At 60.0% G+C, this 12,768-nt stretch overlaps 1 protein-coding gene across 2 annotated transcripts in view; it reads right to left on the bottom strand.

The window, feature by feature from the left end:
* Positions 1-1,689: 1,689 nt before the first annotated feature.
* Positions 1,690-12,768, bottom strand: part of TLN1 (talin 1) — a 35,879-nt gene continuing 24,800 nt past the window's right edge. For both annotated transcript variants that reach the window (XM_042804664.1, XM_042804665.1), the window contains 17 exons: positions 12,500-12,649; positions 12,275-12,376; positions 12,030-12,149; positions 11,581-11,727; positions 10,499-10,665; positions 10,069-10,252; positions 9,678-9,803; positions 9,251-9,367; positions 8,986-9,171; positions 8,766-8,873; positions 5,690-5,795; positions 5,424-5,548; positions 4,998-5,123; positions 4,791-4,853; positions 4,353-4,535; positions 3,513-3,638; positions 1,690-2,945 (listed from right to left, as the gene is read on the bottom strand). In XM_042804664.1, coding sequence (XP_042660598.1) covers positions 2,814-2,945; positions 3,513-3,638; positions 4,353-4,535; positions 4,791-4,853; positions 4,998-5,123; positions 5,424-5,548; positions 5,690-5,795; positions 8,766-8,873; positions 8,986-9,171; positions 9,251-9,367; positions 9,678-9,803; positions 10,069-10,252; positions 10,499-10,665; positions 11,581-11,727; positions 12,030-12,149; positions 12,275-12,376; positions 12,500-12,649 — 2,268 coding nt within the window. In that variant the 3' untranslated portion in view covers positions 1,690-2,813. The remainder of the gene's footprint in view (positions 2,946-3,512; positions 3,639-4,352; positions 4,536-4,790; positions 4,854-4,997; positions 5,124-5,423; positions 5,549-5,689; positions 5,796-8,765; positions 8,874-8,985; positions 9,172-9,250; positions 9,368-9,677; positions 9,804-10,068; positions 10,253-10,498; positions 10,666-11,580; positions 11,728-12,029; positions 12,150-12,274; positions 12,377-12,499; positions 12,650-12,768) is intronic.

Below are 12,768 nucleotides of genomic sequence, written 5' to 3'. Positions count from 1 at the left end.
TGCTCCAGCCATCATGGCCACATCCGACTGGCACATCTGGGGGCATCCAGGCCCATGAGTCTGCCCTTAAGGCTGTCCTGCGGGGTGATGTCTGGGACAAGGGGGTGCAAAGGGGTGTGGGTGCGCATCCCTCCCATTGCTGCCTCGTGCTCAGTCCTGCCCTGGGCTAAGGTCTCCAAGGATGGGGACTCCCCTTCATGCCCTGATCTAGGGTCCGACCACGCTCCCAGGAAAGGCTTGTCCTGCCATTTAATGGGAACTTCTCAGGTGCAACCCGTGCTGCAGCCTCTTGCCCTGTCCCTGAGCTCCCCAAGAAGTTGGGCTGCTTCCCCGCCCGCCTCCTACTTAGCCAGGTTTGGGTCCCTACAAAGACACTGGTGCCTCATGACTGTCGTGTCCCATCTCCAAACCTCCACGTGTGCTCGCCCAAACCCGCCTCCCAAAATAAACCCTCACTTCAGAGGGCAAGATTTAGGGGAACGGGGCGAATCACACCCCACGTCCCTCTCCTGGCATTTGTGGCACCACTGCTTGCCTGTACCCCAGCTTGGAAGACGCAGCAGTGGATGCGCTTGCAGCCCTGTGCTGGGAGTGCTGGGGCTCCCTTGGCCCTGGGGGGTGCCGGGATGAGGTTGGGGCCGCAGCCACACCGTGCCAGCTTGCTGTCCTTGCTGGTGGCTCAGAGGTGCCCTGTGCCCAGCCGGTACCTGGGTGAGAGCCTGGTGCTGGGTCAGGCCAGTGCAGATTGTCAGGGGACAGCTGGGAGGACTGGGATGCCTGCGAGAGCCACAAATCCACCCTGGAGCCTGGCCAGGGGTGAGCGTCCCAGCGGGGGAGAGCCCCTCCGCACCCCCAGGGGCGTACCCACAAGGGGACGAGGGGTCGTTGTCCGGGATGCTGCGGGATGCTGCCCTCGCCGCTCGTGATGCTTGCAGCTCACGCTGCCAGAGACGGGGGACACGCGTCCGCCCGCCCGCGTCCCCGCTCCACCCCACAGCATCCCCGCTCGCCCGGCCGCTGCTCGGGGCCCCCCGAGCCCCCCGCTGAGTGACGGGGCGGGAACAGGTGGGGAACACGCTTGGGGCAGCTGCTGCCCGCACAGGTTCGGCCCTGGGGGGGGGGGGGGGGGGGGGGGGGGGCGCTATTTCGGGGCGTGAGCTCAGCGCCAGCAGCCGGGAGGGCTCCGGCCACATTCCCAGACCCGCAGCATGCCAAGGGCTGCCGCTTCCCCACCGGTGGGGCCAACCGTGACCTGAGGGTCCCCTACCTGCACCCCTGTAGCACCCTACCCAGCAAGATTTTCAGCGGGCAGCAGTAATGGGGCCAGGACCCCAGCTGCACACACAACTCCCCCCCCCCCCCCCCCCCCCCAAGCCCAAATCCCCCAGCAACAAAATCCCCAGGGCCCCCTCCTGGGGTGGTGGCCCCCCGGCAGCACCTGCGAGGGACGGCACATGGCTGGCAGCAGGGGTCCAGCCTGCCGGGTGCCTGGGGCTGGACGTGCTTCAAATATTTTCCGTGCTGTATAAGCACCCTTGCTACACTCCACCCCGCCCCCCCCCCCCCCCCCCCCCCCCCCCCGCCTCTGCCGGGAGGGCAGGCACCCATGGCCCCCCTGCCCACCAGCCCTCCCTTTCTCCTGGGGGGGGTGTGGGGGGGGTGTTGCGTTGATACCCAGATGGCAAGAAAGCAGGAAAACCAGATTTTATTGATGAACGTGTCTTTCCAAGGAGACATCGGCAATCCCCACTCCACCCCGTAGCCTTGGGGGAACCTGGTTTCCTTCAATGTTTAGTATGGGATGCTTAAAAGTATCAAAATAGTGAAAGAAGCCTCAGCGAGTGCAAAGGGTGAGGGGTGGGGGTCCCGGAGCCAAGGAGGGGTGGGATGTTGGGCTGTGGGACCCTGGCAAGAGCTGGGTGTTAGTGGGCAAGGCACAAGCTGGGGAGGCAGGAATAAATGAACTTTGAAAGCTGCAGGCTCAATACTAGAGAAATGGAAAAGTTACAAAAATACTGCAGATCTTGGAAAACGATGCAGGCACTTGGGAAGGAGGAGGAGGGCAGAGCTGGCTGGGGCCGTGGCTGGGGGAGGGGCTGGGGGGGGGAAGCCCCACGGGAAGGCTAAGAGCAGCTCCAGGGATGAACCCATTGCATTCCCCATATCCTGAGCAGAGGCACTGTGGCTTCCAGCCCTGCTGCTTCCCAGACGGGGCCAGGCTGAAGAAGATGCTTGGGGAGGGGGCTTAGTGCCTCCCAGGGAAGCTGTAGAGGAAGAGGAGGAGGAAGGAGATTCAGCCAGCAATAAGGCATTGGAGGTGAAAGGCGGCTCCGTGTGAGAGCTCAGCGAGGGACCACGCTGCTCCCTGCACCCATCACACAGGAGAGGGCAAGCTGCCCGCCTCTCCCCGCCCCGCGCAGAGGAGAGAGAAGAAAGAAGCACAAGTGGGAACAACAAAGGCACATGGAAAAATCCCCTGCAGAAAAATCCCCTGCGAGGCTCTCTGGCCCCGCAACCCAGGGCTGGAGGGTGAGCCCTGAGCCGATGCAGCCCCGGCTCCCACCCCAGCCGGGTCCCTCCGTGCATTCTGGCCGTGCCCTGGGTGTGTGTGGGAAGGTGGGCTGGGCAGCGAAGCGGAGTTGCTGGTGCAGCGCCAGCTTGGAGCGGCGGCTGGGTTAGTCCTGGCGCTCTGGGTGTGGGCAGAGCTCTGGCCTAGCCCAGGCAGCCCCTTCGCTTGAGGCGGGTTGTCTTAAATAGGAGCGGACGGGCAGGCGGCAGTCTGTGCTGCGGTGAGCGGCGGGAGGGCGCGGGGCTCAGTTCTGCTCCTCGTCCCGCAGCTCCGAGGGCAGGAACTTGTACTGCTGCTGCCGGATCATGGCCAGCTTCTTCCGCGCCTCCTCCAGCTCCCGCTCCTTGCGCAGCATCTCCTCCTGGGCGGCGATGATCTGCCGGGAGAGAGCCCTGGGATCATGGCCGGAGCCTCTGCTGCGGCAATGCCGGCCCCAGAGCCGGGCTCTCCGGCTGCTGCTTCCCCCCCCACAGCCTCCCTGGGCTGGTATGGCCCCGGGCAAGGGGGCTGTTGTCCCTGCGGTGGAACCACGGTCCTCTGGAGAGAACGGGGAGCAGCACAGCTCCTGGCGCTCAGCTGCGAGAGCCCGTGGCCAGGAGGCAGGGCTGAGACCTGTGGCACCCCTTACCCGATCCTCTGCCCTTCACCCACGTCACGGACACAGGGACGATGCGGGCGCTGCACCACGGAGGAGCCAGGGCGTTACACTCCCGGGAGCGTGCACCATCACCGGCTGCGCCCACTGCTACCCGCGGCAGGACGAGTGTGAAGCCACGGTGTTTAACTGGCGCTGGGTGGGATGGCTGCACCCGCAGCCTTTCTCTGAGGCTCTCTGGAGCCCCGTGCTGGTGGGTGGTAGGACATGCTCCTCAGACCGGCACGCACAGGCTGTGGTGGCAGCCAGAGCCACCCCCTGCCCCATCAGGGCGGCCCCAGTCCTTACCTGTGCAATTCCCCCCACCATCTTCTCCTTCACCACCACCGTTTCGTCGTGATCCTGGAAGGCAGCTGCCTTCTGCGCCGCCTTCACCAGATTGTCCGACGCTCTCTTCACCGCATTGCCGGCCGCCTGCCGCAGGGAAGGGAGGTGTGGCAGCGTTAAGTCACAGCCCCAGGGTAGGACTGCTGCCTGGGAGAGGCGAAAAAACCCTTGCCCCCAGCCAGGCTGGCAGGCAGGAAAGGCAGCCAGGAGTGCTGTGAGCTGCAGGCAGGGATTCCTTTACATGGCTTGCTGCCTTGCCACCCGCTCATGACCATTTCAGGCACTGCTGCTCCCAGCCAGGCTCTGGCTCCTGTCTGAGGCATGGGGCAGGGGCTGGGGGGGGCTGCCCTGATGACCCTCCCCAGCCCTTGGCCCCAAGGAACCAGTGTTTGGACTCCACGTTAACCTCCCTAAATGCATGGGCATTAACCTTTTGTGCGCCATGGACTCTGAGGATTAAGGGTGCTACAAAACATCCCCCCCCCCCCCCCCCCCCCCGACATTAACCTCTCAAATGCCAGTGATGCAGCGCACACATTTCAGTCATTCCTGTGCCAGTTCATCATCCCTGAACGCCACCAGGCTCAAGCAGCTCGACATCACTCACAGACCCGGCGGGCAGCTAGCCGTGAAGTCCAGGCGCCCTGGAGCCTGCGCTCCAAGGAGCTTCCCACTGATGGCACGCAGGCAGGGAGCGTGAGCCCTGGGGAGCACCCACGCGCCATCACCCCGCTCCCACCCACCCCTCGAGCAGCTGGGTGGAGGCAGATGATGGGGGTGGAGGGGCAGCCAGGGACTCACCTGGAGCCGCTTCATAGCCTCCGAGTCGTGGTCAGCCTTCACCTTGCAGGCCACCAAGAGCTGCGCCGTGGAGGCAGCCACCTGCTTGGCGGACGAGATGAGCTTCTCTTCGCTGGCGTGGCCCTGCACCGCTGCGTTGGCAGCTTCGCACAGGTTGTTGGTGGCAGCTGCCACCATGCGTGCCTGCGGAGAGAGAGGCTGTCAGGGGAGGGGTACGGGAGCCTCCCCCGGGGTCGGGGGGGGTGTGCCCTGACAGGCCCCACGGAGGGATGAGACAACCAGCTTCCAGGCCACGTCTCAGCTGGCGGGAGAGGGAGCGAGAAGCGTGACTGCTTCTTCCGCCGAGGCGAAGCGCAAGGGCAGAGCATCCTCAACGCTGCAGCAGGAGCCAGGAGGAGGCTGCCCCCACCATTCCCTGAGCACGCCCTTAATACTCACGGCTGAAATGAGTCCCTGGGACCACTGTCCATCGTCCACTGCGTTGGCGGGGATGGCGCCCACCTGCGAGGAAGGAGAGGAGGAGTGAGGCTCCACCACTTCGTGCACTCCTTGCCGTGTGGCAGGAGGGCTACAAGCAGCCCTGGGAGAAGACAGAACTCACCACAGCACTACGTTCTCTTATTTCTTTCCCTCTTGCAGCCTTACCTTTCCTTGGGCCACTAATTCTCGCTGGGCTGCCGAGGCTGCCTTCACCAGGGCGCTTGTGGCTGCAGCAATGGATTTGGCAGCTTCCAGGATTTGCTCCTCAAAGTTCAGGCTCTCATCTGCTTGCTGTGGGCAAAAGTGGGGTGTAAGTCCCAGACAGGAGTGCTGGGACTGATGGAGCAGAGCAGGATGACAGCTGCAGGGAGGCTGAGGGGGCACATATAAAGCTGGATTAAGGGCTGTGGGGTGCAGGAGGGCACGGGCTGCATGAAGAAGGTCCAGCTGAGGATGTGGGAGGCAGCAGGACTGCAGAAAGGGGGACCAGCTGTCGGATGGGGCTTCACACTTGGCTGAAGCACAAGCAGGAGTGGCCCCAGCCCACCCCAAGCTGAGCACAGGGGGACAGATAAGGCTCAGCCCCACTACCTTGGGCTTAGCTCTTGGTTTCAGCTGCTCCAGCTTCTTGGCTGCAGCCTCAATGGCAGCCGCTGCCCCCAGCAGCTCGTTCTCAGCGATGACAGTGGGGTCTTCTGGGTCAACCCACTCCGTCCCTAGAAAAACCGGGAAGCAAGGCAGGTTAAACCTGCGTGCGGCCTCATTTCTGACTCGCCCTACCTCCTCCATCAACTGCTGAGCCCTCTAGCCTAATCCCAGCCCTGGGTCCTGCCCCTTTGAGCAGGACCTTTCCTCACCTTTCATGGCCTCAGCCGCCTGGATGAGCTCGGTGACGGAGCTGGCCACGCGCTTGGAGTAGCCTGCCAGCTGCTGCTTCAGCTCGTGAGTCGGCTTCTGCAGGATCTGCGGGGAAGGAGCAGATGTAAGCACCTGGAAAAGGGGGACCTCATAGGTCTGTTTGGGGTGTGCTCCCCAAGGAAGGAGGGAGCACCCCCACAAATGTGCACACAACAGGCGTTTTCTGTGATGCTTTCTTGAGTGACCCTGGCCGGTCTCCTCCTGACCAAGGATGGGAAGAACTTCCCCTTTAGCCCTTCCGCACCCATAGCTTCTGGGCTATCTCAAGAGCACAAGCCTTCCCACACTCAGCGGCTACACCCTCCAGGATTTCTTCCCCCTACCGAAGCATTTCAAGCTCCAGAAGCATCTCCCCCTCACTGTCTCCATTTTGGAGATTCGTCTGCAAACACAAGCTGGGCAAAGAAAGGGACCCTGGGGCCATGTGCCAGCCCAGGAGGGCTGCCCCTGCCATGACAACGTGGCAGGCAGAGCCATGAGGGTCCTTCACCGGGCTTGGGAGGGGACACATGCACACACCACAGCACACATGTGTGTGCACACACACGGGGTCCATACGCACAAGCAGAGCTCACCGCTGGCCCAACTCGCACCGCACAGGCAGCGGCTGCCTATCAGCTAGAGCGGGTGTGAGTACACACACACACACACACACACACACACACACACACAGACCCCGCGGCCCCTGCAGACACACGCAAGTGCCACCCCAGCACTGGGCTGGGCACGCAGACACACCGTGAGCAAGGCTCATGCTGAGGTTAGACACCAGCAGGCACCCCAATGTCACCTTACTCACCGGCTGACAGGGAGGGAGGGAAGGAGGGAGAAGAAAGAGAAGAAACCAGTGAACACCCTGGCTGGAATAGACAGGCGCTGGGGATGGGGGACACGGGGAGGAGCAGGGGAAGGTGGGTGCTCTTTGGTGAGGGCTGAAGGGCAGCCAAGAGGAGTGGTAGGAGCGAACAATCAGAGGTCCCAGGTGGGGAGCTCTCATTAGCTCATCCTCCAGCCTTGCAGGGTCGGGGGAGTCGGGACACCTGGACGAGGCTCCCACGGCTGGAGGAGCCACCTACACCCAGAGCAGCCATGGAGCTCCTCTCCTCCTCCCCCTCACTTTACACCTTGTTTCTCCCCACCACGAACTGCTTCACTGCAGTTTTCAGCCACCGGATCTCTCTGCTTTTGGAAGGAGAGACCTATTGTTACCAAATACCAAGTCCCCATGGAGGTTCAAATTCCTTCCCCTCCCCGGTGAAATATGCAGGCTTTCCCACTCCTCTGCTGGGAGCCATGTTTTCCATTTCAAGTCAAATAACCCTCTTTCTCAAACTCTAACCACAGTTGTTCACGCTCCGTGCAAGGCACTGGTTCTCATGGGGACCCAGTGTACAGCAAAGGACTTTCTGCTACTGGGAAGGGAGGCAGCATTGCATCCACCATCTCACCTCTCATTCCCCTACATCCTTCCTGCTTGTGGCCTTCCAGGAACCTGCTGCCCTCTGATAGATGGGACATGTGAGTTTCATTCCTGCCTTCGCAGACCAGAGAGCTGTGGAGGCTGGGGGGTGTCGTGGCTTTATTCTGGACTTTTGTGGGGGCGTCCCCAGTGAAGTCACTGGAGCTGCATGTGGCTTGGAGTCCTCAAGCTGATGGCGCACAGTGATGGCCGGTTTAACCTCACAAGCGTATCCAGACTAAACACTACATTATTAAGTCTGCTATCTGCTCTGACATTGTGTTTAAAACTGATAAATGGTCTCCGTCTGGAGCTGAAGGCAACCTGGGCGCTATGAGCTTGCTGAAATGCACCTTCAGTGAACATTTAATGGGATGTACCAATGTATGATGTTCAAGAGACATCATATGGCGGTTTGATGGTTACACCCAAAACACAACAGAATAGCATGTTCCTGCAAGTAGGCTGACCTCAGGCACTGACACACTAAGTCATTAGCCCAATCATCTGTTAACAACAGGTCAGCCAGAGAATTTCTCAGCACTCCAGCCTTGGCTGCCGTGACTTACGTGTGGCTAAAGCATCTTCCAGACAGACATTTGATCTAGATGCAAAGGATGGAAAACTCACTGCTTCCCTTGGAACTGCACCCCAGTGGTCAACTGCTTTGGATAAAATCACCCTTTGATTTCCCCTCTGCCCAGCTTAAATTTCTAGCCATTGATTCCTGCCCACCTCCTCTTTGTGCTGCCAGTGCTGGTTACCCTCTGCCTTAAAGGGGATTTCCCTGCAGGAAATCACAGCCTGAGCTTCACTGCCTTGTGTCTGGTGAACCTGAATGGCAGACTCTCACCAAGCCCTTCTAACCACCTTAGTGAAACCTTGCCACAGAGATGACTCACCCTCAATCTTTGTCCTGACCCCAGTTCAAGGGCTCTCACAGCTCTGCAGGCTGGTTCTGTGCATCTCTCCAGCACCCTTGACTCTAAGTCTGTGATCTTGCCAAGAATGCAAACCTCTGGAAGGACCTCACTGGATCCTTTCTACCGCTCGATGGTCTTATTTTGCTTCGTGTAATCTACACTCATCTTGTAGGACAGCCAACAACGCACCCAGCTGAAGTCCTAGGGAGGACTCAGCGGAATCACCAGATCAAAAGAGTGCAGCTGGTGCTTGCGGTCATCACCTTGGCTACTGAGGGTGCTGCCTGCCTCCCACTCTCCTGTGAGCTTAACAAGCTCTGGTTTTACAGTGCCTGAAGTCTCTTACTCCCACTACTTTTACTGGAAGCTGCTTCAGGATTTTGCTCCCATGTTGTTTAATTTCCAGCCTCCATTTATTTATGGCCAACTAATCTTCATCTGTTAGCCAAATACCTTTTTCCAGAGCTTGTTCATCTCTCTAACATCTGCTTCCACAGCAGAGGCTCGGCCACGTGCTGTGCCAGCGTGGGCAGTGAAGGGGGGCCGTGCAAACACTCAGTGGGAGGAGCTGCAAAGCCCAGAGGACCCTGGGGACTTGGGGAGCACCCTGGGAATAGGGGTGGGGACACTCACCACCAGCACATGCTCCAGCAGCTCCAGGTAGCCATCAGCACACTCCTTGCCGAAGCGCAGTGCCCGCTGCCGCACGTCCCCGCTCACCTCCGGGTGGTAGGCGGCTTCCTGAAACCCGGAGACAAGGAAGCCCCCGTTCACATCCAGCACCATCCCTGCTGGCACCCACAGCCACCCGCAAACCCGTGGCAGACCCACGTCCCCCCCGCCCACACCCTACCTTGCAGGCACGCAGCATATCTGCGATGGCACGGCGGCTCAGGTTGGCCGTGGCAATGACATCCTCCTGCCGACAGGAATTGCCAGCGGCCACTGCTTTGGCCGTGGCCATCGTGATGCCTTTCGTCATACGGATGAAGTCCTCTGGGGTGGAGACCTTGGCGGGAGGCACAGGGGAGGAGAAGACCTGCGAGGCGAGAGGCAGTGGTGAGGTGTGGGGCAGCCGGCAAGCCGGACGGCAGCCGTGGCACCGTGGCTGTACTCACTGCCAGCTCCTGGCGTATGTGCTCTATCGTGGCCTCCAGTGCCCGTGTCCCCTTCGTGGCCTCGTCCTCAACAGCCTTTACTGTCTTCAGCAAGGAAGTGACGTTTGTCACCATCACCTGTGGAAGGGAGGAGAGCCAGGTGAAGCCCCACACAAGCTCTGGGGCTGCTGCAAGAACCTATTCCTCCCTCATGGTGTGGTCCAAAACGGCCCTGTCCCTTCACTTCACTCACACCAACCCATCTTGTTCTCCCACCAATGCCTCTTCTGCACGTCGTGCCCTATCTTTTACATGTCCCTTCCTCCCCCACCTTGCCCTGACTACCCCCTAGTTGTCCTCCTGCCCCCAGACAGGCAGAGAAGTCCCTCTGCTCCTTCTCCAGTCCCTCCTGCCCCATCCTCTCCTTCCCATCATGACCAGCTCAGACCTTGGCAGAGTTCTTCAGCTGGTAGACAGCAGGATCATCCCCAGCTTTGCCAGCAGCTGCTTTGGTGGCACCAATCAGGTCCCCAAGTGCCTTGGCCACATCCTTCACAGCATTGATCAGGACCACCTGGGAAGAGCAAGACCAGAACAACTGCTTGGCTAGTCACACGCAGGCTGGGGCTGGTGTGGCCCAGCCGTGGGAAATTTGGGCACTCCAGGACACACCATATACATGTATACAATATACAGCGCAGCCAGCACAAGCCAAAGCCTAGCCAGCCCTCTCCATGACAGGCAGAGTCCAGCCCAGAGCACCACACACCACCTTCAACCCTCAGCCCCTTCAAGCAACCTGTGAGCAGCCTCCGTTCACCCCACACCTCCCAACCCACCTGAGTCTCCGGATCTTCAGACCCCAGGCTGGCGGCACCCAGTTTCACCACCTCTGCCAGGCGGGTGATGGTGGACACAGAGGACTGGGCAGCCTGGGCTAGCTTCTCCTGGCTGGCTGTGGCATTTTGCACCAGCACCTTGGTGTCCTCGACCAGAGCCTTGGCTGTCTTCAAGATGCCCTCCCTGGGTAGAAAAAGAGAGTCAGAGAGGACATAGCCCTCTACATGCACACATGGTCCTTGTGGGTATAGAGAGACTGTGGACCCTGTCTTCTTGCTGTACAAGCTGGCAGGGAAAGAGTCAGCACAACCTGAGCTTGCAGCTCTCCTTGGAGCTGGTCCACAGCTCAGAAAGATGGGAGACGGCAGGACACAGCCTGACCCCCCACCATCTCTGGCTGAGCAGATGCCAGACAAGGTGCCCGGGTACCTGTGGTCAGCAAAGGTCTCCGAGTTCTCTCGGTTGAGGGTTCCTGCCGTGGCAAACATGATGGTGGTGTCGAGGTCAGCGATGATGCCAGAGACAGCGCTGGCTGCGGTGATGCAGGCCTGTGTCCCGCGGTTCCCAGCCTGCAGGGCTGCCAGCACGTGAGACACCTGCGGGGTACGAGTAGGGTGAGTGGGAAGCAGAGCAGGTTCAGGCAACCCCCCACCACTGCACCCATCCTCTGACACCTCCCAGGACAGAGCCACTTCACACCAAAGAGGGAATTGGGAATCGCGCGGCCTGGACACCCCTTCTTAGCTTCTGTTTATTTATTTTTACCCTGTACCTACTGTATTTAGGGTCCAGGAGATACTGGACTCTGCTAGTTTCCAAATGAGTAAGGTTTGTATGATGGGCATCAGAAAATCGCAGCTCATTCCTTCAGCTGCTAAACATAATTTTTGTACTTGGGCAAGCACTCATAAGCAAACAAGTTTCCTGATGGAAAGCAATCTTGGAAAGGACCTGCAGAAAGTCCTGAGTGTGCAGGCAGGCACTATGAACAAGTGTTTTGCTTCCGTACCCTTCTTTACAAGCCTTGTTGCTCTGTTGCTGCCTTGTTGACTATTTTTTTACCCATGTTTTTATCTGTTACTCAGAAGTTCTTTAGATTGACTGGTGGACAGGACGCTTTCCACCACATCAGCAAAAGATGAAGGGGAGATCAATCACCCAGCATGAGCTGCAGGCTTGGCTGGAGACGCAGCAAATGCTATGCCCACCACTGCAAGAGGTGATTTGGAGAGCCCTGGGCTGCCACAGTGTGTAGATCAGTCTCCCCTGGCAGGTCATCAGCAGCAGGCAGCACCTGAATGTCACACCCATCAAGATACCAGGCTGTTCTGGTGCCTGGAGAGGGGGATCCACCCTCCAAACCACCAGCTGGCCAGGGCTAGCGTGGCTGAGAGAGCCAGCAGAGCCCAACAGGACCAGGGAACACCGAGTGGCAGCTCCAAGGGCACATGGCTCAATCCAGCATCCCCTCCACCTCGCCAAGCCGTTGTCCCTCTCTCTGGCCTGCTCACCTTCTCAGAAACCTTGCGCGCACTCTCTATCAGCTCCTTCTTGGTGTAGGCGTCGCTGGGGCTGCACTGCAGGGCTCCAGCCTTGGTGACCAGGGCGGCACAGCCGTGACCCAGCTCCTGCACCCGGCGCTTGATGTGGGAGCCAATCTGGAGGGGAACGCGTGCGTGAGAGAGGCAGCATGGAACTAAGCCCCTCACTCATGATACCTGCTGGGAGACACCAGACACCCCCACCCAGCTCCTCTCTTCCAATCCTCCCACTCAGGAGAGGGAAAGAAGGAAACATGGCTTTACTCCGTGTTTCCACCACCGTGTTGCAGGGGAGGTGTGAATGCTGCCTGCCCCCAGCTCCAGCACGAGGTTTCAGTGTCCTCATCCTCTGTTCTCACACTCCAGCAGACCCTGCCCTGCCCCACAGCACGCTCCAGCACTCTCCCCAGCACTCGCACCTCCTCGTTCTCGGCGGTGAGGGCAGCCGGCTTGGCCTCTTGCGCCAGCTGCCCGTAGTCGTTGGTGAGCTGGTTGGCCAATATGCCCAGCTCGTCTGGGTTGGTGGTGGATTTGGTGACCTGCCAATGGAAGAAGAGCAGGAGTTGGAGGGGCCCTGCACTGAGATGGGCAAGCAAGGAAGGTCAGTCACCTTGCTGGGGTGGCAAGCAGTGCTTTCTGCAGTGACAGGCTTGCTTGTACCCACCATCTCCTGCACAGTCACTGCGATGGCCTTGGCAGTCTTCACCATCGTGGTCTGGTAGTCCACAAAGGTCCCCTCCGGCTCGCCCACTGGCCCCTCGTCCAGCTGTAAGACACCATTGGGAGACTCTGGCTTCAGTTCCAGCCCAAAGACATTGTAGGGTTTGACCCTGACTCTTCCCCTCTCCCACCCCCAGCCCTGGCCAGGTCCTCTCCATGCTCTCCTCACCTGGTTGATGGCCTGCGTGATGGAGTCCACCATGCCCCCCACAACACCTGCAGCACTGGCTGCCTCATTCAGGGTGGTGGTCAGGTCCTCCACCGCTTCCTTCATCATCTGCACAGCCTCCTCCAGAGCCTCCTGGGTGTGGGCAGCTTGCTGCAGAGACAAGCCAGAGTGAGGGAAGACAGGCAGCGGTTGGCACGCTGCACACTTGCCCCAGGTCTCCATCTGGCACGTGCGCGTGCCCCGTGCAGCACCCACACGTGAAGGCGAGC

This window comes from Tyto alba, unplaced genomic scaffold (genome assembly GCF_018691265.1).
Source record: "Tyto alba isolate M040663 unplaced genomic scaffold, T.alba_DEE_v4.0 Super-Scaffold_42, whole genome shotgun sequence".
Taxonomy (NCBI): Eukaryota; Metazoa; Chordata; class Aves; order Strigiformes; family Tytonidae; genus Tyto; species Tyto alba.
Note: the sequence above shows the minus strand (reverse complement) of the source record. Positions and strands in the feature narration are given on the sequence as shown.